General features: G+C 40.0%; 1 protein-coding gene across 12 annotated transcripts in view; it reads right to left on the reverse strand.

Moving 5' to 3' along the window:
- GRIA4 (glutamate ionotropic receptor AMPA type subunit 4) overlaps positions 1-24,844 on the reverse strand; it is a 220,903-nt gene extending 196,059 nt beyond the window's left edge. For 7 of the 12 annotated variants that reach the window (XR_008970970.1, XM_057399755.1, XM_057399754.1 and 4 more), the window contains exons 1-2: positions 24,289-24,844; positions 22,945-23,103 (exon numbers count right to left, since the gene is read on the reverse strand). Coding sequence is in view for 11 of the 12 variants with exons in the window: in XM_057399755.1 (XP_057255738.1) it covers positions 22,945-23,103; positions 24,289-24,376 (247 nt within the window). In the remaining variant the exon portion in view is untranslated. The remainder of the gene's footprint in view (positions 1-22,944; positions 23,104-24,288) is intronic. The other 5 variants (XM_057399750.1, XM_057399756.1, XM_057399748.1 and 2 more) reach the window with 2 other exon arrangements.
- Between the last annotated feature and the right edge of the window lie 507 nt (positions 24,845-25,351).

Consider the following 25,351-nt stretch of genomic DNA (forward strand, 5'->3'; position numbering starts at 1 on the left):
TATCTGAGACTTCTGAAACAAAATTAAACTTTAGGTGACTTTTCTGAAAATGCAGGAGGAAAAGTGTCTGAACAACTTTTCAGTTTGCTTGCAATTCTGAAAATAAAATCAACATCTACTGTGGCTAGAGATAAAAAATATCCTTTTCTATGTGTGCAGGACAACTTAACAGTTATAACTGAAGGTAGAAAATCTCCTTCTGGGGTTGCATAATTTTGGAATCTCAGAGTTTACACTGAATTTAAAGTTGATTTCAGAACAAAAATATAAAATAGTGAAACTGGAAATTAGTATTTAAGTATGTCTAAGTTGAATATAATGATTCCTAAGGAGATGGGGAAAGTGAGACAGGTAGAGAGTAAGCTGCCAAATGTACTTGCAAAATTTAAATGGATTAATGAAATGTCTCAATTTCAAAAAATCTGTATGTTTGTTTAAATGATATTTTGGAGGAAACATTCTGTCTAGTTGAATCAGTCAGCTTGATGCAGCTTTCTGCATAAATTCTCCAAAAGCAACTGCCAGCAGCTGAAGATTTGTCTCCTTACTGTTCATTTAATAACTCAGAGAAGAAAAGACACTGTAGGTCACGAATATGAGCTCCCCAGCCCCCTTCCCATCATGGGATGCTGTGGATTTCAGAATTCAGAAAGGATTATGCAGTCATGAAGGACAGATAAACTGATGGAATGAGTTAGCATGGCATAGATACACACACTGGCCCTAGAAATTTCTACACTCTGCCAGAAATTGCACAGGTCACAAAGCAATGATCACTCTGTACAGGCCTTTTTTCTATAAATACTCTCCAGTAGCAATTGTTAGAGGCAGGATGACACTTAGATGGAGTATGGTCCAGGATGCACAACTATTCCCACATTGCAGTGCTCTGGAATTGCTTTTCTTGCTTTCTTTCCTATTTGACTCATGACAGTAAATCTTTTCCATCTGCTTTTTACTCTCTTGTTATCTTGACTTAAAGAGACTATAATAACAACAGGTTTTTCACCCTCTCCCACATCTGCTGGCCCTTTTCTTCTAAACATTTTCCATGTCCCCATCTCTCCTGCCCCTCTTCAAAATAAAATATTTTCTTTTATTTATTTATTTTTAAGTAGAGCAGAACAAACGCCTTCTTGATTGAGAAGCCTACTTTCATTTTGGTTTTGACATATTTTTCTCTAAATGAAGCTAAAATTCTAGGTCCTAGAAGTCTAGGCCCTGCTTCACAAGCCTCCAACTTCAGGTGTGGTGAATACTTTTTAAAATTAAATCCAAATCACTGAAACTGAAAACTTGTTAAACAAGAAGGGGTAAGAGCCAATGTGAATTCAGGTGAATGCCAATGAACTCAATCTAATTACAACTGTGTAAAACCATGTTAATTTTTTAAAAAAACCTTAGTCTAAAAAAGAGGAGTCCAACATCAAAGGCCAGCAGTGTTGTCTTGCTTTTTTGCTGTTGTTGTGTTGGGGCTTTTAAAAACATTAGCAACTGCCTCCTGCAATTCTCCCTGTAATGCAGGCAGAATTTTAATGTTCCAGGACTGTGAGTGCAGTTACAGTGGCAAATAATTTGAATTATGTTTTGTGGGTTGCAAGGCATCAGACACTCCTAAGAAATTTGTGTTACCAAAAGGCAATAAAATAGAAAGTGGGCTGACACAATTCCAGAACTAGAGAAATGCACCTGACAGACCCATGCTCTTATCAGTCTTTGACAGGTGCACTTAGGTTTACTCAGACCTATTAACCTCTACTGAGCCCAGATTTTGTCTCTTACAGTCAAAATCATGCAGGGATGCTTGGGGCAAATAAATAAATAGAGAGCTCCAGAAGGTATCTAATTTCTCACATCTCTGATCTTCCCGCCACCCCCAAAATTCTCCTCACAGAATAAAAGAAAAATGTTGTGTTATCTCCTAAGAGGAAGTAGACCATGAATGCCAGGATGCCAAGAGAACTGTACATCCATCTATCTATCTATCTAGAAGAGTGAAACGTGTTTCCCCTTTTAGTTGTTTCTTCTACAGGCTGCTTCTTTTTTAGGGCTCCTAGACCATCACAGTAGGTAACTGCGGACTTGGAAAAATCTGTATTAAGGGCAATTTTATTGCAGAGTAACAACAGACAGCACCATGGGTTTTATTATCTTTTGACCTCCTATCTTCCTGACCTCAAAAAGTGGAGATTTCAGCTGCTACCAGTGCAAATATCTTTCCCTGCATCATCACTATTATCAAAAAGCTCAGAAGATGAAAAATAACTCTTTGTCATACCTACACCACTGTACTTTGGATGATGCTCTTGAGTTGCACCTCCGCATTGCCTGCTGCCTTCCATAAGTAAATTACTCCATTACCTTACTCCATTAGAGTAAAGCATAGGAAAGTGGCAAAGGACTCCACAGATGCTGCACTAACATTCAGAAATAAGATGCCAAGTCCTTTTCTCTCCAAAGTTTTGACTACATAGAACAATAAGGTTTTGGCCAAGATTCAAAGCAGGGAAGTTTGTAAAAGAATTAGAAAGAGCTTCTGGTATGCAGCCAAAGCCTCTAGTTACGACTAGTTTTGAGGTTGGCTTCCTCATTTTAATATTTAATGCACATTTTTCCTTTCTCGCACAGTACCCCAGAATACAGCCCAACTTCTTTGGCCTTTAGGAAGAAAGTGCCTTGACTAAAAGAAACTGAGGAAAACTCGATACAGGTAATTACCTCATTGCTATTTTGGAAGGGTCACAGTGCACATACCAGTGTGTCAATTCTTTTTACTAGTTCCTCAAATAAACAGAATATTGTAACTGCACCATCCTGCCACGTCGTACTGTTACAACAATCCACTGAAGTTAATAGACAGTGCAAAACCATGCTCTTGCTTTGTGACAGTGGTCTGTGAGACTCACTGTTATCAGCCCAAGTTGACAGTGAAAATCTAACCTGGTTAATACCACAAAATTAGAACTGTACCCTAAGATCTATAATGGACTCAGTGGAGCACCCTGTTTTACCCTGCTTGCTGTGGTGCCCTGCATCTGTACTTTATTACCTATTGAGGGTAATGGGCTGTTAGCTAAGTAGAACAGTGCTATTAATGGGTTCTGTTACGATATAATGATTCATTAACGGAGCTCTCAAAGAAATCAACAACTTCAAAACTCCCATAATCAATCCAATTTAATCTGATATATGCTCTGTCAAATTGCATTTCAAAAGGCTTTTATGATACCAAAATTCAGTTAGCTAGTAACAGCATTAGCAATGTTAATTTTCTAATCAGAATGCAAAATCATTAATTATCCATGCCTTCCTTAAGTAAAAGAAGCTGCAGTTCCTAATCAGTAACCCTATGGATCCTTTGATGTTCATGAGTAGAAAGGGTACATTCTCTTCTGGAAATACCTGTGAGGCTTTCATTAGTGCTAGTGTGTGCATTGAACACATAATTACTTCACTGGGACCCAGCCTCCCTCAACTTTGTGTCCCATGCTACCACCTACACCTGCACAAGGCTGATTCTCAACAGTGTGAGCAGCACTCTCTGGTGGTGCCCACTTCGAGGAAACCACACTTGGGGATCAGTCTCACCAGTCCAAAGATGCTGGTTTGCCACCATGGTTTGCCTGTTCTTATGTCAGCACAGCACTATATAAAGACTCTATAATTGCAATGGGATTGGAAATAGCTCCCAAAATAAGAATGATAATTTTGCCCCAAGCAAGCATCCACCTATGTCCAGTAGTGGCCAGAAATAAATATTTCCCCTGAATATTCTCCCATCACTCAACTATTTACAGCTACTGGGTGCTTCCAAGTGGTTTGGCCTTATGGATCTCTTCTCCCAGTGTTCAGGTAATCTGTACTTGAATCCATGCAAACTTTGCGCATCCCCAGTTTTCTTCAGAGAACAGTCCCATAGGTCTACCACTCACCATGCAAAAACACATCCATTTGTTTGTTTTGAATCTGTTGCATACAAACATTGAGGAAATGCAGTAAAAATATATGGAATAAATTAGTTTAATTTACAGCATTATTTCTAAAAGCCTGAAAGTTCATCACGCTCTCTGGCAACAACTGTTTCCATACCTCAACTGTTATTAAAAATTCTGCGTGTATATAAATTTTCCTTAAACAGAGGAATTATTTTCAGATTTATTTTTCAGGCAAAGATTAATGTGTGAGAAGCTTAGATGACATATTTAATAAATTATTAAAACAGAATAGCAAAGCAATAGCTCAGTGACTGTTCTTGCCCTTTGCAATCAGGGAATTAATTTTGCTGGCTAAAAGTGTACTCCATGCTCCAGAAGTACACTGTCTTAAACTTGATGATAAACCGACAGGCAATTGCACAACTCACACTAAAATTAAATGACAGCTTTAATGGTACTAGGGAAAATGAAACATTTTTCTAAGGCTATAAACTTGTTCATGACAACTATAAGACAAAAACAGAAAGTGTGCATATAATTCTATTTTTACAATAGTAATAGATTGTCATTTAATAGCTTATTTGCTCTCTAAAAAAAAAAATCCTATTTTTCAGACAGGGCATCTCCAGAGAATGAAGACAACCATAAAACACAATCATCATGAAGTTTCTTACACCTATTTGTAAATATATAAATGGGTCTCAAATTGTGCTCTGGCTGTCAAGAAGCTAGTTGGAGAATTTAGTTCCTCCCAGTCCTGATTCCTTGGCCTCCAGCATTTCACTCTTCCCAACTGTTAAATACTTGTGCATTGGCCTAAAGAACACTGAAATGCTTTGAAATACTCAGCTTAGCATTTACAATTATGCTTAACTTTACAAACACACAGAATTGCAATGGCTTTGACTTCAACAGATTTATGTGAAAAAGTCCGAAAACAAATTTTCTCTGAGATGGGCCTTGAAAAACAGTACTATCTGTACCCTGTTTATAAAGCAGAATTTGCTAAATGCACGTTGGATGGATCATAAAGCAATGATTATTTTTACTTGTAGCTTGCCTGACCAGTGCATTTACTTTTCACTGATAGAGGATAATTTATTTGTGAAGTGCAAAAGTGTTCCCTTAAACTCTCAGAAACGTGGAATAGGAACATGCCCTGAAATAATTATTGGCACTGAATAGTGCCAATTTATGCCATTTCCTTTTCTTCAACTTTTTGTACATTTTTGATTTTTAAACTAACAGATTGTTGTGGACAAGAACATCTACAAAACCTGAAACTTCCGTCTTCAGCACACAGATGATTAAACCATTGGAAAAAGGACCTAGAGTAATTCTGAAACACACATGTACCTAGGAGATGCTTCTGCACATACAGCATATATCAAATCTTTCTGAATTTTTATACAAGTGATAAAAGAAGGGGATTTTGTCTGATTCTATTCATTTTACAAATTAAAATGGAAACAGAAGATGATGGTAAAGTCACTTCACGTGATTACTGATTCTGTAACCGGGTGAACCCGTGTATGTGCTCCAGCAGAAACCCTTCTGACCCTTTTTTTTCCAGACCAAACTAACTGCCTTTGACACACAGTGACTCAATCGGGAGAAAAATTGAGCCCTATTTTTCAGAAAAGTGAGGAACAGCATCTCCCATTAGCTATCCAGCTGCTGAAGCAGCGGGTGTCTTCAGCACACCACTGCTGGAAATCAGACCCCAGATGCCTGACTGGTAGAAAACAACCCAGACTGTTGCTGTTCTCTGGCAGCAGCCATGGGGAGTGATCCTGCTGCAAGGACCACCTGCAATAGAGGCCAGCCTTGCTCTGGATCTCAGCTCTCAAGACCCCATCACAGCACACAGAAAGCAAATGAATCTGACCAGCAACTGAAATAGTTTGATATTCCACATAAATCATGGACCATTCAGAAACTTAGTTAAAGGAAAATACAAACACCTCTGAAATCCCCTTGGTGAAAAACACCAAGGAAGCCAAAAGCTTCTTCTCCCCATCAACTGGGAAAAATACCAGCTGCGAAGAAAAGACTAAGGAATGCTTCTGAACCTCACATATATAAGCAGGTGCGTTCACAGTGGGCAGTGGGGTATGCAGCTTCCACTGGGGAGCAGGTGTGCCATGCCCTTGCCTTTCTTTGACTTTTATAATGACAAGAACCTTTTCCATTCAATAATGTTCCTTCTCACCTATGAATTATGTTCCCAACGTGCATGACACAGAGTGAGGAAAGTAAGTCAGTGGGCTGGTGGGGGCCAAGGAGCCTTGGTCCAATCAGTCAAAGAAACACCATGTTCAGGAGCGCTGTAGCACATTTCCACCTCTAGACCTACACACAACTAGCACATTTTATTAAATGCTGTTTTCAATGTAAGTGTCCAAGGACACCTCCACACAAAAAAAGGGATGTTATGAACAAACTGAAAAATTCCTTTTCTTATGTCCCACTACATTTTTCATTTAAACTGACATTTCAAACTACGGATATATATATTGCACAGGTGTCATTTACTCACCTTTAGGTTAAAAGCATTCCCAGTTACAATAATTATCTGTAATGATATAAAATTAGGTACTCATCATTTTCTTATAGCTGATTACTTGTCCAAAGCCAACCTGATGGTTAGGCAACAGTGTACTCTGCTATACAGACTCACATTACAGCTGAATAAGTGATACACTGCATATATATTACTCTTCTCACATGCTACTTTTAATTTAGCTTGAAAAAGAATCACTGAAGTAGATGATTATATGTTTACAAAAGAAAGACTGTGAAAAGTTCATTACCTAAACATGGTTTTATGCCATTAAATCAATGACATAGTCTATCTATCCTACCACCCAAGCAGATAAGCAGTTCCTGGAATATTTATCATGAAGTCAATTAAAATTATATATGCAAGAACAAATGGAAGGGACATGATTAAGAAATATTTTATTCAAAACGTCCAGATTTTAAATGGGTGCTGCTAACCAACTAGAGAAATATTTGCTGCAGAAAATAACAAAACATTAAGGCTGCTCCTCTAGTTTTTGCACACAGCAGTTCACGTTGTACTTAAAGCTCAGTTTCAGAATTCTGAACATTCATGATGGATGTACATTTGTCCTATTTCCAGCCCTTCTTCCCGGAACAACTTTGAAAGTTCAAGCAAAATATCTGCAGCAAGACAAAATGGAGGAAAGAAAAATGCCACACATTCTGTTCCAGCATCTATTACCATCTCACAGTCTTCCATTTGTCTTTCCTGTACTGCAAAGACAGCCTGGTCTATTTGTCCACCTCTTATTAATGAATTATAAATATACTTGATAATTAAAATTTGGTATTTACAATCCTGGCTATGCTGTGGCATGGTGTGTGACTTGAAGCTGTCACACTGTGTTAAAAGCAAGGTATGCAGCTCTCCAGGTCTTCTGGCTGCATTTCAAGAAGTCTTGCTAGACACACTTAGCAGATACGCTGTCAGGACACAACCACGGTGTATTAACTCTGAAGAGTAAGAAAAAAACTCCCCATAATTTCAAGGTGTACAAACAAGCACTAGCTATTTTGCTTATTAAAAAGTCTGAAAGTTTCCCTCTGAAATCACCTATTTTTGGAGTCACTTACATTCACCTTAGTGGTTGCAATTGAGCTTTTAATGAAAGTACTTGCTGCAGTAAACCTGGGGCTGATACTCAAGTGTTTATAGGCTCCTACCTCTATGGAAGAGCAACTGATAACCTCTCCAGCCCTGCTGCCTGAGGATGAGGGTGGGCAGGCACCAGGCATTTCCTTATCTGGACCGTAGCAGCCAGACACAGAGATGGGCACTGCTCAGCACAGGCAGCAATGGCACAAGATGGAGCTTAATGTAGTTTTGCTCCAATATTCCCAAATAGCTGCAGCCCTCCATGGCTTTAGTACAATCCTAACAGCTTAACCCAATCTCCATCCTAAAACAAGCCCTTTACCCAGGTGTGTGCAAGTCCCTTCCTGAGACCAAGCTGGGCTGGGCTGGGATAGACAGGGACACCAGCACCCTGCAGCAAGAGGAGCCATAATCCCTGCACAGGAGCACTGCCAATTCTCAATGTGATGGTGAGGCAGCAGCTCCTCCACAGGTCTTTAATGACCTGTATAACAGCATGAATCCACACAACGCCTGCCCTGGTGTGCCTCACTGAAATGGAAAGCACCAGCTTTGCCCACATTCACCCACTTTGGAGTTTAAGGGATTTTAAGATTTCTAAGATTCATACAGGAGATTCTTGGCTCTTGATTTTGAATATGAGATAAACCAAAGCAAAGCAAACAATTAAAAAGGCCCCGACAACAAAGAAAAACCATCACCCCAAGCATATGTGAAAGCCATTCATCTTGCTCACACCTGATCACATCACTAACCCTCTTCTAACAAACACGTGAATGATCGAAGGACACTAATTTAAAGACATTTTCTGTCCACACTGAAGAAGGGCTTTCCTTCAGGTTATAGTTTGTCTATTTGACTAAAGACTGCCTTAGTCACAAATAACAAAACCCATTGACTACAGCAGCCTTTTCCCTTATAAGAAAACTCTTTGGTGTTTTAGGTTTACACCAGTCAGTTCCTTAGTCCTTAAGGTAAAAGTACTTAACTTTTACACTGTTTCAGTGAAAACTCAACCTCAGCCTGAGGAAAGGCCCTACCTAAGGACAAGTGTAAAAGAAACATGGTTTCCATTTCCCACTCCTTCCCAGGAAATAGTGTATATCCCTGCACACTTGTGCCCCTCGTCCTTCTCCCCACTGCTGAGTACTGGAAGACAGCACTACATCAGGTGGTTCACTGAGACTTGACTCCCTTTGCCTCCAGCTGCCCATCCTCTCTTTTCCAGGATGCCCTCATTACTGCCTAGACCCAAGAGATCTGCTGTAACCTCCTGAAACCCAGAGCGTGCTCTGGGCACTACTGCGGATGACAACAGAGCAGCAAGAGGGGCAGAACAAACTGCTGAAGATGACCACTGTCCTGGGAGGGGGTGGAGTGGGACAGAGTCGACTCAATAAACACTTCTGCAACGAATGTGCACATCCCCAAACAGCAGAAAAATGTAATTAAGTGATAAGTAGAGCACCTGAAATACAGTTAAATATACCAGTTGCTGCTCTGGGACAGATTTCACTCTGGGTTTACATCTCTGCAAGTTCTGAGAACTGTCTGAAGTCTCTGAAATGTCTCTCGCCTCCACATCCTGTGAGGGACAGCAGAGCACTGAGCCAAAGCTTTGTCCCAGGGATTTCTAGCTGCTCATCCTTTTGTTCTCACACTCGGTGCTCTAAATATGCAATAGGATGAATATTATTACAGAGTTATTATTTCTGTCATAAATTTAAAAAAACTACCTATATGAATAAATGCAAGTTAAAGTCCTTCAGGGACTATAATAAATCCAAAAGATGTCTAAGTGCTAGATTTAGTATTTTGATCACTGAATTAGCTAAAAGAAATGTGAAAATGCATGTACAAAAAAAACCCCCAGCTCTCTGTTAACTGTACACATTTACACAGACTTCTGGGCAACAGTTTCAGCCAGAAATTAACAACTTGGTCCAAGTAAATTAACTCCCATCCATGCTTTGAATGGAGTATTGGGATTTGCCCTGCCAGGATGTATGATGCATCAAGTCTCTTCAACATCTCTTCTTAGAAAGCATCTCCTAAATGTTTACAGTTATCAACATAAAGCCAAAACAGAGAGCTTTAAAGATGTTTCATAGAATCATAAAATGATCTGGGTTGGAAGGGACCTTAAAGACCATCTATTTCCAGCCCCCTTGCTATTTAAACGTTTTGTAAAGCTTCCTCTACACACATGGAAGAAGCCAAATAAGATGTTTTTACATGTGTCTGCCTCTGCATCACAACCTAAGACACCATCCCAAAACATTGTAGCATAGCCTTAGTGACCTGTCCTTATCATTCCAAATCTTTCTTGGTGACAAACACTGTCAACAAAATGCATAATTTGAGACACAAGAAACAATCCTAGGAAAGCAAGAAGTTTGAGCTCCAGAAATCAAACTTGTGCTCAAATTCTCTCAAAGATACTTCTCAGAAAGCCAGAGTGCAGGCATAAGTCAAATACATACAGGAGGCCACAGAGGAGAAGAATGTAAGTCCCACCCTTGTTTTGCTCCCTATGTAGTTTTGCTCACTTGGCCCCTCTCCTGTGTGGTGTGTAGTTGTAGGAGTAAAAATCCCCAGGAAGCCCAGGTTTGCCAGCCATTGTCTCTCCCACTCTCCTCATGTCCTTGGCACAGCCAAATGGAGATGGAGTTACTTACTGGGTAGACACTGGAGAGGCAGAATCCAGCAAACATCTGCTGCAATCCTTTGGGACCACTGTCTGGTGATATAACTTCCAGGGTATTAGATCCAAAACCATTAATTTGCACTCTTGAAATCATGCATCAGGATAGCCAAATTAATTGAGGTGCCAAACACAGCTTTTTCAATCATAGATGCCACAGATGCAGGGAGATAGTTTGATGCATTCCTGTCTCCTGACAGGTTTTGGATGCTTCCATCTCTGTTTGCATCTACTAAGAGAGGTGATAAAAAGAAGCAGGCTTTCAGTAAAAGCTGGAGTTGTTCTGTATTCTTAATGTAGACAGTTACAGGCTGCCACCACCACGAGAAAAATAAAATTAAAAAAAAAAAAATCAGATTTTAAATCACTTTGCTATTCTTGTCTTGGTGAAATACTATGGCAACAGCTTACTATGGTCACACACATCCTGAAGGAACTTATCATCACAGCACTAACAATAGGCACAACACTTTGAAAGATTGACATTGAACTTCATAATTCTAATTAAGTGTTGAACACTTTTCTGGGGGGGCCAGAAAAGGCCCCAGAGGATTTTATTTCAGTAGGCAAGTAATGCTAACTTATTGTATCAATAATCCAACCATTTGCAGACAACACTTTCATACATGGGACCAGACGGGAAGGTAGCACATTATCTTAATGCACATCTTAAGAAACCAACAGGCTTAAAGCTACATCTGTGTGCTATATTTTTTGTTGCACACATTTAACTCTCACTAATGGTCCTAAGCCTACATAATGTGCAGTCAAGAATGGAAAACACCTCATGTAAGCATGCTTCCTCTGAACTGGAGAGATGACCCTTTAATGTTCTCCTGTCTTTTATAGCCACACAAGAAAAAAAGGCCAAAACCAAGACTTTCTTCATGCTGCTGATTCCCCACATGTACATTCTCTTTCATTACTTTATTTGTGCAGTCAGTTGCTCACAGACTTTAAAAGGAAGGTGGCAGTACAGCCCTGCTTGACCATACCAAACATAAAGGAACAGGAATGTGAGGCCATGGAGAGCTGTTTCTCAAGGTGATGCTGCTGACGAGGGATATCCACACCTTTTCAAAAGGGTAATGTTATGCCAGATCCCACTTTAATCTCACAGACCCTGTAAGTACAAGGAACTGAAATAATTATTATTATCTGATTATTGTAATTGCCCAAAGGATTTCTGCTACTCTCCCATTTAGCACAGTATTTGAAAGTCTGACAAAGAATATACGACTAACGTGTGAAGCTCTGGTGCCTGCCAGCAAAGGATTCCCATCATAAAGAGTAACTGGAAGAATGATAGGCTTTTTGGGGCTTTCATCAGGAAATAAAAATACAGGAACATCTGTCATCATCCTTCAACATCTGTCAAAGACCCAGAGAAGAATGGAGGAAAGCAACCTAGTTCATCTGATAAACTGTCTTTTTAACACCACCACTCCCTCCTTCCATTCACTTCCTTAAAATATTTAAGTCTTGGCAGTCCTGGAATAATGGTTGGACTTGATGATCTTAAAGGTCTTTTCCAACCTAGTTGACTCTGTGATTGACCATGATGGAGTCCAAGGCAGACTTGGGGTAAGACACACAGACATGCAAATGGGCAAAGTTTTTCTGAGGTTGTACAGGATGTCGTATCTTTACTGTTCAAGAAATTAATGGTTTATGCTCTGTCCCTTTCCTCTGTCCCTGCAGTAGTTAAGCTGATGTCTATCTGTAATCAATGTATCACAGAAGCCACAGCAGCCTGTCCCAAGCTGTGTGGCAGGAGGGGCGTGTGTGATTCATTCCCTGTGATGCCCCATGATGCCTCCAGTACAACAGAACTTCTCCAGTGATGCAGAGCTCAGGAAGCACCATGTCCACTGCTTTCACTGGTACTGCTTCTTGCAGACTGTTCTGATTTTGTCATGAAAAGCAGGGAGGGGAGGAGGATAGCTGATGGAAGAGAATTTTCCCTGTCTCTGAACAGTATCTTTTAGTTTACACTCTTCCATGACTATTACTGTACTCCAGTGAACACATGGACTAGCTGTTACTTCTCCCTCTGTACTAACTTTTCAGCTCAGCACAACCTTAAAGTTTTTCAGTCACATTAGCTCACACCAGCTATAATCCCTACCTCACATGTATCAGCCACACCTTTCTGCTTTCTTTTCAGAGGTACAGAATTCCCCATTCAGTGAGCACTTAGTCCTTCCTCTATTCTCATGAGTCTCCTTCCCCATCACTGAATAATGCTGGTTTATAAATACAGAGCTCCTGCTGTATCTTGAACCCCTTCTCCCACCCAACGGGGGGTGAACAGAAGGTGTACAGCAACTTCAGGTGAAAGGTCTCAAACTCATTTGACACCTTACTCCAAGCAATTTGTAATTTCCCCAGGGGTCCCCGAAGGAAGGGGCCCCAATGAACCAGCGCAGATCCACCTCCTGCCTGGGATCCAAATTATCACAGCCACCTGGCCAAACCTCACCAATTACACTCTGCACACACACATTTGCGTTAACTGTGACTGTTCTTTTTCTGGGTTAGTTATCTGAGTAAGTATAAAAACACTTTGTCATTTTCCATCTGACTTTAATAATAACTGAATAATAAATCATTTAAGCAAATTATTTAATGGATGGAGTAGTAGTACACAGGATACTGCAAGTACAGCTATTAGTATACCAGAAATTAATTGGTTAGGTCTTGTGTTGCTATGTCTCTTTTAATTACTTGTGGTATAAGGAAATAAAAGGTTTGTCCTTTTTTTCATCTTCCCATATACATGTGCTATTCAATATAGTGCAACAGATCATCCAAGACAGCTATGGGAGAATTTCTTGTATTCCTTTATTCAAGCTTTTGCTTTCTGCAAATATTCTTGTGTATTAAATCTCATTCATCATCATGTTTGTGTTCAGGCTGCCATCTCCTCAGACACACAAAGTAGATGACACCAGGGACTTCTAAAGCTAAATTTATAACTCTTGGTATCTTAAGCTAACAGCCCAAACCCTCCAGGTGAAAGCAGTAATAGATTCACATCCTCTGTGGCTCACAGAAAGTGAAATATGTGTAACACACATGACCATTAAGTTGCATTTGCAGGTAGATGAGTCTGATAATACAAATAATGGGGATCAGTGTACACTTCTTAGCAAAAACATACTTAATGGTCTTTGAACGTATTTACCAAGCTTATATTACTATTGCTTCAAACCATACTCCCTGCTGTGGGATTAGAGATGTTATTTCTTAGGAGAGGGGGAAAACCCCACCATTTGTGTCCACTGGTGGTATTATTTTTCAAGGGAACTTACATGTCTTGCTGTGGCATAAGCCTTGCTACTAAGGGTGTGCAACACTCCCCCTATGCACAGCCAAGACACAGCACCAACCAGCCAGAACAAACCTCAGGGGCCTCTGGGAACTGCACAAGTGTGATGACTGGATACAAATCATGCATTTGCTCATGCAGACTATGAGCAGATCATGCTCATGGTATGTCTCTAAAGACCAACAACAAACCCAGTAGGCAAGGTTTTTTTTCTGCTTGCCTACTCTGTATGACTCCTACATTTAACACAGATATAGACAGTAGGTGGTATGTCCAAATGATGTGTTGATGGCATGACAGTTTGCCTGTGATTCTTTCAGTCTTTAGTTCAAGAGTGGACTTATTTGGAAAGAAATTACAGGTTGGATAAAGAAATTAGCTGAGGATAGGTGACTAGCACGTCACTGGTCAGACTGGGTGATTAAAATCGTGCCATTTAGCCTTAGAACACAATAACCTGTGAACACTATTACATACTATCCACTCTCCCATTTATTTTGCTGACCTTTACTTTTTCTTCTTTGAAGCAATGATGCTCAGAGCCATCACACAACATTTCATCCCCCAGACTGCTTGCACATCTTTTCCGTATCATTTGTAAGGTCTTGTAACTTGGAACACTTCCATATGGCACTATTCCTGACCTGCCAGCCACACACTTTCATGGGGCATATGTAATCCTGCAACAGATGCAGACATATGTCGTCCCAATACACCAATGTCCTCTTATGCTCTTTTCCTTGCATGTTTACTTGTGTCTCCAGACAGTAACTCTAATTCTTATCTAGATAATAATGTATCACTTACAGTATTATCCTGTTGTTTTTATCACCCAAGATAGGCACTGAATAAGGGTACTTATTTTAAAAAGAGAGCACCTGAGAATGAAAACCCCCTGGTAAGGTCGCAACTGGAGGCCACACAAATAGCTAGATACAGAGACTGTGTTAACAGGGTGTGCAAGCAGCCGCAAGAGTCAGCTTCCTACCTGGCTTGTACTTCCTACTTGGAGGAGAAGTAAGAAAAAATCCTGTGCCAGCCAAGAGCATGTGACTATTGATTTTCAAAGGAAATTATCCTCCCAGCTGCAGCGGTTTTGAAAAGTCTATTCTTAAACACTCTTCTCAGTTTAAATGGATGGAAATGACCAAGGCTTGGAGGCCTTCATCAGCAAGCATCTCCAGGACAGATCCACACTGAAAACCAGGAGGAAATCACTAGTTGAAGGTCCTACATGAATCTGCTGAGACTGTGGGTCTGTAAAGTCTTGGTCCTTTTTGTCCCATCAGCTTACATGAGAAAACAAAGGGGGAAGTGTGCTGATGTACATGCGCATTTTTAAAAACACTATAGATTTTTACTCCTGAATTTTACATTAATGGGTCTGTGTTTGATAGAGTGATTTCCACTTATCCGCAATAACGTTTTCCAGACCTGAACACAGCACCATCCAGACCCATATCTCACATAAACTAGTACTGTGAAATACTGCTACTGTAAATCAGGAACATTAAAGTAGAACAGGAAGCTTTTGCAGGCAAAGAATATGCTACAGTTTGTACTCTTTGCTCTACAAGAATTTCCTCTCTTTCCCCTGTCTCTACCTTGAATATGTACTACATGAATCATTTTACCCACTAAGGAAACACATCTGACCCTGACATTGAAAAAAAATCCATGTTGTATCAGCAAAATCTTTAACAAGAAGAAATGAAGAATAACATGTAACTTTGAAAGCAATTATCAAACCCAAAATATTTTGTACAATAACTCCAAATTACTTTGTATCATAATTTCTTATACTAACATAGGCATCGCATATTGCACCACAACGTGAAAATGTAAATTCCATATCTGTTTAGAAATGGATCTGAAAACTGAGGCAAACAATGTGTAAAATTCTCAGTTCTTTCCAGCAATTAACTTTCACTACCTGTGAACACTCCTAAAACATGTATTTGATGGATACACAATGAGTATACCCAAACTGTACTAAAAGGTGATGAGCAAATAAAAATGAAGTTCAAATTCTGTCAGTGTAAAAGCGTACTACACAAATACTTCATAAAAGCAATTGGAAGAGCATGCATGCAGAAATGGAACAGAAACAATCCCACAGAGGGGCTGCAAGGAACTGTAATGAATAGTTAAATGTTGATGTATTTTAAGAACAGTCTTCAAAATGTGTTTAAAGCCCTTCTCTGCAAATAATCTAACAAATAAGCTGGTGAAAAGTGTAAGAGCTTTTTGCTTCTTTTGTGCTCTAGTTGTATGTACAGAAAAAAAACTGTAGTCACAGTTATGTTGCCCATGACTAGAATAATGCAGATAGATGCTGCACAAGACTGCATTTTTCAGGAGCTATGGCTGTATATAAATACAAGATTGAGATATAGCCTGTGGAACACAAGAAAACAGTAGTCCAAATTACATTCTTTTAAATTAGGCAATTATGTACCAGGGGTCCAATTTCTAAATTGTTGTTTTTTTTTCTCTTTTGTTTTTTTTTTTGTTGATTTTTTTTAATTAAATATAAGAGGAGTTAAGCACTTTCTTTTTAAAGTTTGAGCTGTGACATGAAAGAATGAGAACCTGCTCACCTTGAAAAAGAGCTGATTCCTACTATTCCTTCATTCTAATGGGTTGCTGTCTGCAATCCCTGATCAGGTAGAGTCCCTGTTTAAATCACAGACAGCTCTGTCTAGGGAAAAAAACTGCAGGACAAGGGCCAATATTTGAACTGGAATTTGTTAATGTTAGTGTAGCTGGCCAAAACCCAGCAAGAACAGTAGCTTTTTAGTAAATATCCAGGTATATCCCCTGGAGTCCAACATAAAGTTTATCTGTAATCAGCTTCTGAGGAGCGTGGTGAAGAGGAAGGACAGGCTGGGTCTTTACAGTGCACTGTCAAGACAAAGGTGATAGGTATGTGACACTCTGGTTCCACCTTTTTACCGTCAGAAATGCAAAAACCAGCTGTGATTTTTTGAACAAGTCACTCTGGGAAAAAGAAGAGGGAAGAAACAAAGTCCTCACAATGAAGTAACACTATTGAAATAAGACAGTTGACCTACGCATTATCACACTGCTAAGGACAAATTTTCCTAAGTGCTCAGCAGTAAGCAGTTCCCATTGGGAATGCAGGTGCTGCTGAGAACTCTGGAAAATACTAGAACATTTCTGAGTGCCAAAATGTAAGACAGCCTCTGTATTTGAACTTGGTGCCTAAAAACAGATATCGCTGATACGGAAGTTTTAAGAGTACTCAACCCATAACTGCATTAATGAACAACTGAATCCACAGCAGGATTGCTAAAAACCACTAAATCTTTAAAAGAAAACCATAAAAAAATAGTTATTTGAAAACCCAAACTAGATACAAGAAGATAATAAAACTCCTGAGAAAAATGGTTAAAAGCAAATCAACAGCAAAATTTCCAAACAAGACACTGTGATCACAGTCTTGAGTAAATTTATTTTCCCAAATTCAGAGGAACTGTTCTTGATTAACACAGGAATAAATTATCCAGCTTGACTTTGTGTCCCAACACGTAACTTCAGTATGCCCACCTAAGCTTCAAAAGCAGACTGGTGCTGTACTTGTCCAAAACCTTTGCCTTAAGCCAACTAGCCAGATTAATGGAAATCCATAGAGGCGGCCAATTTTTTCCTTCTAATTATACTGGTGCAGTCATATGGAGTTCTTCAGTTTTGCACTAGCACAAGCTTTATCCCCTTTAAATCAGTCATATATTAAAGAACTGTGAGAAAAGATTATTCATTCCACCATGTTTAAACCCAAAGAACTTCACCTGCTCACCATCTGAATTTGCACAATTCATGGTAGGATCTAAACCATTAAGAAATGAAAGCAGAAGTCTTCCTCTCTCATGAACAGGAAAGTCTCAAAACAATCAAGACCTAAAAATGAAATGCATGAGCTATTTTGCCTAACATACAAACTTAGATTACAATGATAAACCTGGTATTAATCAACTTAATTTACTTCTTAAGTGCTCTGTCCTACACAAAGAGGTACTGCTCTGCATTAGCTTCTGCAGGAAAAATGAAGAAACACAGTCTTTGTTAATAATCCTCTAAAACGAAGATTAAGTTATTTCTGTAGCCTGTAATAAAGCTTTTGAGTCTACATTTTTAGCCAGTCCAGTAACATGCTTGGACAAAAGTCTTGTTTCATGCCAAGGAAATCCATGTTCTGAATTTTCAGTGAAGAAATCTGGCTATATTTCAGCAAAAGCCCATCATTTATTATCCCAACAATAACCTTGAAAATTAAACACAGACTCTGATATGTGGGATTTTTTGATAGTTAATTTTCTCTTTGCTGTACAGTTATTTACAAGTATCACATTTAGAGCTGTGAAACACTTTGAATATGGGTCTTCATATATCTTAAAAATATACAGAATCTTTCTTATGGCAAATTACACCCAAATACACATATATCCTTTGATTCCATCAGCAAGTGCTAATAATCGAAACTTTAAGAGAAATTGTTTTCAATAACTGGAGTCCAGCTTGAGATAAACTCCTTGTATTAAAGCAAACCACTCACTTGAAATTGATCCTATTTTAGAAAGGTTCAATTTAATCCAGTTCCATTTTTCTAACCAACCGGCACACTGTTTGCCTTCCAGTTCAAACCTGACCGTATGGTATGCCTTTATGGTAACTCTCAATATACTCTAGACTGCATCCTTGGGAATATTGTACTGCTCTCAATAGCAAAATACCATGAAACCCTCACTTCCTAAATAAGGAACACCGTGGTTTTAAATTACACTGATTATTAAACTAAGGTTACATTCCTGTTGCTAAATTGAGTTGTAATTATAAAGCAGAATTAATAACTAAATTTAATGAAAATCCCATTATGATGTAGCTTAGCAAATCAATCTGAAACTGCTTTAAGTAAAATGACAGTCACAATATAAAGGCAGTACTACATTTGAGCCTATTTCCTCAGCTTTTGGGTTGCCTCAGCAGAAAAGTTAACTTCAAAATGACATTGCCTCTCCCCTCAGTAGCAAGAACAAGCCTAAAGACAAGCCCACAGAGAGGGCAGGGTGATAAGAGAAGTTCCTTTCTGTCAGGAGGGCTGCCTCCGACCTTGGTGGATCTCACTGAGAAACTGCATTCATGCTGGTGAGGCAGAATCAGGCCCTCTAATTTCAGGTCATCAACCCCATGTTAGTCCAGAGAGAATAACACTCAAAGAGAATAACACTTGGGAAACGAGGAAAGTTATCCCAAAATACAAAATTTTTAATTCCATTAGGTTTTTCTTTTTCTAATCCATGTGCCATATAATAAACAAAATTTTATTTTGGGGGTTTTGTATCTACTGGGATTAAAATCTACAAAGAACTGAGTTGTGCAAAAGGTGAAACAAAAGGAGTGTCTGATTTACCCCAAATTACACTCATTAGGAATATAGTCATCTCAGAATACAAATGTAGTTAAACAGACTCAAAACGAAAAGCTTTATTTTTAGTATGAAACACTGATGAAAGACTTGAATCGATCTCTCTTCTTCCCCATTTAGCCTAATCCTGCACAAGAACTGCAAGACTAGTTATACATTAAGGATTTTTGAAACTTCAATGGAAAATTTCTCAACCACAAGACAAGAGATGTAAGGCAAATAGTTCTTTGTAAAATTATAGATCTACCTCAAGAGTATGCAAGCAGGTTTAATGTTGACCGCGTTGCTGAGTTATACTAATGTAATATAGACAGTGAATGGAAATGAGAAAATTACTTCGGATTCAGCTGAAGAATAAATATACACAAACATCTTCAAAACTCAATGCATTGCTCCAACATCTGAAATGGAGCTGAAGGTAGATTTGTAATCACAAGCAGGATTTCCTGCTAATGAGGTGCAAACCAATGTACGCCAATAGTCAAATGTTTCAGCTCTGGTGTCTTGTGCTCTGATGAGTAAGAACCTTGTACTACTCATGTTCGCAATAATTTCAGCTCTCTCTGTCAGTAAAAGAGATACTCTGAATAATGTATGTTGTGCAAAAGAAATGAACAAAGTTTAAATAAAATAGACAACGGGAAGGGAAAAGGAAGAGGACTATCTCCAAACTCATAAATCAGATCAATTTTGCTAACTTACAACAGAGTCTATCTGCTTAAGAAACCCATTTCATATCCACTCATGATTTAGAGTAAAAATACTAATGTTCTGGGCCCATTTGAAGAAAACAAAAATTGTGTAAGATAACCATTAGAAAATAGATAGAAACTGAACATCCAAAATTATTCCAGTTTCAAAAGTACATGCGTGAATATTTGGATACCTGGTTTTATCTAATTAAAAAATATTCAATTTTTTCCACTGTTGTAGTGAATTATCTGATAATATGCCATCCACAATCATCTGAAATACTCTGTTTACTGTCCCTAACACATGCAAGGGGCCAAGCCCTGAATCTTCACAAGTAACCTCTGCAGCAAATGGGAAGAGAAATAGAGGTAACCGGTCATGTCTTAGAGCTTTATGCTTGAACTCACATGAATATTCATTGCAGCCCAGCAGCTCTAAGGCTTTTGTACTGTATATTTGGGGACGTGTGCACTGAGTAATTTCTACACAAATGGCAAGATCCAAAGCTGCTGTTTCACAGTGGTTTAGCAAAGAGTTATCATTTCATATTGCCATGAAATGACTTAATTCAGAGCTGATGGTGGGGGTTCTTTAATTAGGTTAGAAAATCTCACACATCTGTGCTTTAGAAGCCTCTGTCAAGCCAGCAAATTCAATCACATGGAAGTCAGTGTCCTCCAGCTATCAGACAATTGATTTTTGCAGGATTCTGCTCATATTTAGCTTAAGGGACATGCAGTATGTGCATTCAGTTGTCAGTTAGTTTGCCTAGATTTCATTAGGAGAACTGTTGTTTAAAAAATACTCTTCAGTATTAAAATGCTTCAAAAAAGAAGCAGCAGTTGGATTATTGGCACGAGATTGCAAAATGTGAAATAAATACAAACTTGAACTAATGCAAACATACACGTTGGTTTAAGTGGGAAGTACGGACTTAAACCTATTTAATACAGACATACAGAGTTATACGAGCATGCACACAGATAAACGTAAACATTTACTTTCTTCCTCTATCTTTGCCTCCCCCCATACTGTAAAGATTCATCATCTCTGAGTCATTAAACTCTTTGGAACTGAAACTAGATTCAGTTAAAATAAAATAAAAAAAATCAGGTTATGAATCACTATTTCTGTAAATGACAGAAACATCAAGGGACAGGTTTTCCTCAGTTAAAACAGTGCAAGGTAAATACAACTTAAAGTGGCTGGAATGAGAGAGAAGAATCTGCTGTGAATAGTATAAATAAGTAAAGTTTTGGGCAAACCCTTTTTTAATCTATGGTGTTAGACTTACACAGAGAAGTGGTTCAATTTTAGACAATTTTGATTTATGCAAGACAGAATTAATCCACCAATGTTCAAACAGATATACTGTGCAATGCCCTTAATCCAGAAAGTAACAATAGCCTCAGAAATTATCTGGCAGAACTGGATGTGTAGGCAGAATGTAAAATAATTGACTTCACCTAAAATTACTGATTTCAGTATACAAAAATTTTAGTCCTTTCCTCTTCACAAAAAATGAAAGTTTAAAAAAGCTACCATGTCATTTGTCTTCCTGGAATATACAATCAGTGCCTGCAAAAGTTGACATGCATTGTGATATTTTCTCAATGAACTACAGCTGCATAGATCTTATTCCTTCCAGTTTTAAAGCACCTTTTGAAATGTTTTCTCCTTATGGAGGTTGATATTGATTTTCACGCTAAACACAACTAATACATTGCTTAATATAGAATTCACACTTAATGGGACATCAATCTTTCCTGCATAAAATGAATGGAGCCATTTTGGCAGCTCAGAAGCTTTTCCTGTTAAAAAAGGTGGCAAGGTCATCCTGAAACTTGGAGTACCAAACTCATATAAATAAATTTACCAATCATTCAATAAATTATATATGAGAAATGCACAGTACATTGTATGTTTACATATTAAAAAGTGACACAGAGATGGCTGTGATAAAGTGGAGAGAAACACAGAACTTAATTTAAAGGCATGATGAACACTAAGACCTCCTCCAGTATATTTCTGTTTTACACTCAGCAGTAATGTTGCTTAGGGTATCTACTTCCAGAGGCAATTCACTCTTGAATGAAGAGGAGGAATTAAGGAACTTAAAAGACCACAGAAGAAAACCTATAAAGTCCTAAAATATGAACATCAAAGTAGCAATGCTACTATGATTTCAGCTTTGCCACACTATGTCCCACTGTCTTACATAATAACATGAATTCCTTTTCCTAAGCCAGACCTACATGAAGATAAACAGAAACAATGTTTTGCCACTACTGGAGATCAAGCCATATCCAGCACAGGCTTAACCAGCGCTAAGGACCCTGAGGTGTTTCAAATATAGTAAGTTCAGCTAATATACTTTGCTTCTTTAAAAAAAAAGAGGAAGAAAAAGTAAATGTTGCCTCATTTGATAAAGGCATTTCTTTTTCTGATTTTCTCTCTGGTGTATGTGCAACTCTATGTGTGCAGGTGAGTGTGTATAAAATATATAGTAGGAAGAGAATATTTGTTCCAGTTGAGGTGGTCTGTGAAATCAAGTAAATCAGATACTAACGTGATTTGGCACCAATGTATGGATGCATAGAGACATATCCACAGGATGTATGCATTACGAAATGATAAGAGACATTTACAACCTAGAATATAAGAGCAGGGCTGCCTCAAGTGACATCACCAGATCAACTGCAGCGTCAAACAACTCAGATATATTATCCTGCACACCACTGCTTCCCTCTCTCCTTTCCAGCCATTAGAAAAGCATTTGTGAGCACAAGTATTATCGTATGTTTTCAAATACACGCAAGGCACACCATACCCAAAAGCAACCAAGAGGAACTGGGGGTGTACGGACTGATTGAAACATTCATAATTTTTCTTTACAACAAAAATTCATCTCCATAGAAACTGGGAAGCAAGAAACTACAGTAATAACACTAAAGTAAATGTCACATCAGGTTAGTCAGCAGAAGGCAGGAGAGGGGACTTTGCTCCACTTAGAAACTAGCACAGATTGCTGCCCCTTTTGCTCTTCTGCACAAGGTATCTATACTGAAGACAGACTTACTGATGTTTTTGCAATGCAAGATAATGATGTGATTTCCTGTTATTTCCACTGCAATTTACCCATAAGGTGGTCAGATAAATGGCATGTTTACTTACAGGCATTTGTTACAGCAAAGCTGTTAGCTGTTTCAATGTTGTCTACATGAGGAACCAAATTAAAAGGTGCTTCGGATGCATTGGGGCTGGTGTTATGGAGAAAAATTGCTAATCGAAAAGCAGTATATTCCTGATCTGTGTTCCTGATGAAGAGACCACCTACAAAAAACAGAAAAAAAAAAGGCAAAAAGCAAAGGAAACAGCGTGAATTATTTGCAAGCTATTTACTATCTTGTAGCACCAAGCAACTGTCTCTCCCAAAGCTTGCACACTAAGGCTAGTCCTACGACTTTAATGGATAAGGAACTAAACATATTCGTAATCACAACCACTGCCTTTAAATCACTGTCCTCAATCGATTTTAACCTCCCAGATGCATTCATGCTTCTCTTCTGACTTCTCAGTTTCCAGCCTTTCATACATAAATACCCAGATTTGTCATGATTACAGTGACCTTTTAAAGTGTTTAGCCTCCATCTCCCTCATACGGAACACACTGGTAAATCAGCTACTCAACAGCCTCTTACATTAAGTGGCAGGCTGATTAAGGGGAACGATGCTTTTTGGATTACAAAAAAAAAAAAAGAAAAAAGGAAAATAACAAACTCAGTGTAGGATAATCTGCACTGAACAGGAATATAATGAACTTTGCTCCTCTGCAGCCATGTGCAGGCAGGGAGCAGCTTAGCCTTGTTAGCAGCATCTCTACAAGTCCACGAGAAATGATGCAGTGATGGAGCTGAGCTGGAAAGAATTCAGCTAGCTGCGTCCCATCCGAAACACGTCTGAAAGAAGGGGAGCAAGAGGAGATGGGAACGGGGTGAGGATGGGGCACTGAACTACAAGGACAGACCTACAAAACCCTAAACTTTCCAACTAGAAGTGAAAGAATGGCAGCGCTGGCTTTTACCCCCAGCCCTGCCAGCTACCGCATCCTCCCGGTGCATATAACTCCACATCCCACTGGAGCCAGTGAAAGGCGGGGGGTTCGGAGACGGGAGGAGAAGGGGGAGTTTAGGCATCAAGGGACATCATCCCCGAGCCCCTTCCTTGCTTACCAAGCCTGCTCGCCCCCGGAGCTAGCGCGAGTTCTGCGAAAGAGAAGCATCCTCCCTTCCACACGCGAACGCACACACGCACTGGTATATACATACACACACACAGAGATGTACACACACACAGACGCACACGTACACCGATACACGCGGATTTCTTCGTGAAGGCAGGGAAATGGGATGGTGTTGGAGGAGAAATCCTTAAACTGCCTCGAGAGCCTCCTTCCCAACTCACTTTGCAAAGGACTGAACCCCTGGACACACGCACACAGCCCAATGCAGCGCTTACCTATTTGCACACTGCTAGGAAAAGCTCCCATTGCTAGTCCCCAAAAGCCAGAAAACAACAAGACAAGCTGTCTGCAAATTATCCTCATCTTCTCTTTTGCCTCTCTGTCTCGCCTTCTCCCGCTCGCTCGCTAGGTGCTGCTCAGAGAGGCATTGAGGACGAGGTGGCTACAAACAAAATCAAGAATTAAAAAAAAAAAAAAAAAAAAGAGGAAGGGGGAATAAAAAGAGAGGTTCCCTCCCTTCTTTCCCTCTTTTTCTCTTTTTTCAGTGTGTTCTTGTGTTTTAGTATCTGTTCGTTGTTCTCTCTCGCTGCCGCTCCGCCTCTCTCCGGCCGCCGCTGCCTTTTCAGCAAGCCATGCCGCCGCGCCGGATTTTTCCCGCAGTCTCCATCGCCGGGGAGCGGTTTCTGTCCGGCTGCAAGCCTTGCACATGCAGAAGATGGTGGTGAGTTTGGCGGCGGGGGGGAGCGGCTAGTGGCGGCGCGGCGGGCGGACATGCGCCGTGAGACAGCCCCCCCGACGCCGCCGCCGCCGCCCGCACCGCCGCGGGCGCGGAGCTGCCCCGTTCTGCGCCGCCCCACGGAGCTGCCCGCGGGTTCTGCGCGCACTACAGCCACCGCGGCGGCGGCGAGGCTGGTTGTGTTGCTTTGGGGTTTTTATTAGCAGTATTATCATTATTTCCCCCCGTTTCTGCTGCTCGCACATCTGCGTGCGCGCAGCGGCGCGGAAATTTGTGCGGCAGCGGGGGGAGGGCGTGAGTGCCAGGCAAGGTCACTGCCCCGGGCTTTGCGCGGGGTATGGGGAGAAGCACGACCGCTGCAGCCCATCATTCGCGCGGCTGGGGCTGGCGTTTATTAAGTACCAGTTATTATTAATGAAGGTGGCTCTGCATGTGCTGAGCTGCTGCGGAGCGGGGGGGACGCAGCTAGACAGACATCCCCACCGCTCCGGGGGACTCAGGGCCGCACGGGAGCAGCGGGACCCCCGCCTCGCTGCCGGGGGTGTTTGCGGCAGAGGATGGAGCAGAGGGACGAGACTAGGGAAGCGCTCAGCGCTTGTGGG

This window comes from Pezoporus wallicus, unplaced genomic scaffold (genome assembly GCF_028554395.1).
Source record: "Pezoporus wallicus isolate ANWC-B61680 ecotype Strahan unplaced genomic scaffold, APGP_CSIRO_Pwel_v1 scaffold_6446, whole genome shotgun sequence".
NCBI lineage: Eukaryota > Metazoa > Chordata > Aves > Psittaciformes > Psittacidae > Pezoporus > Pezoporus wallicus.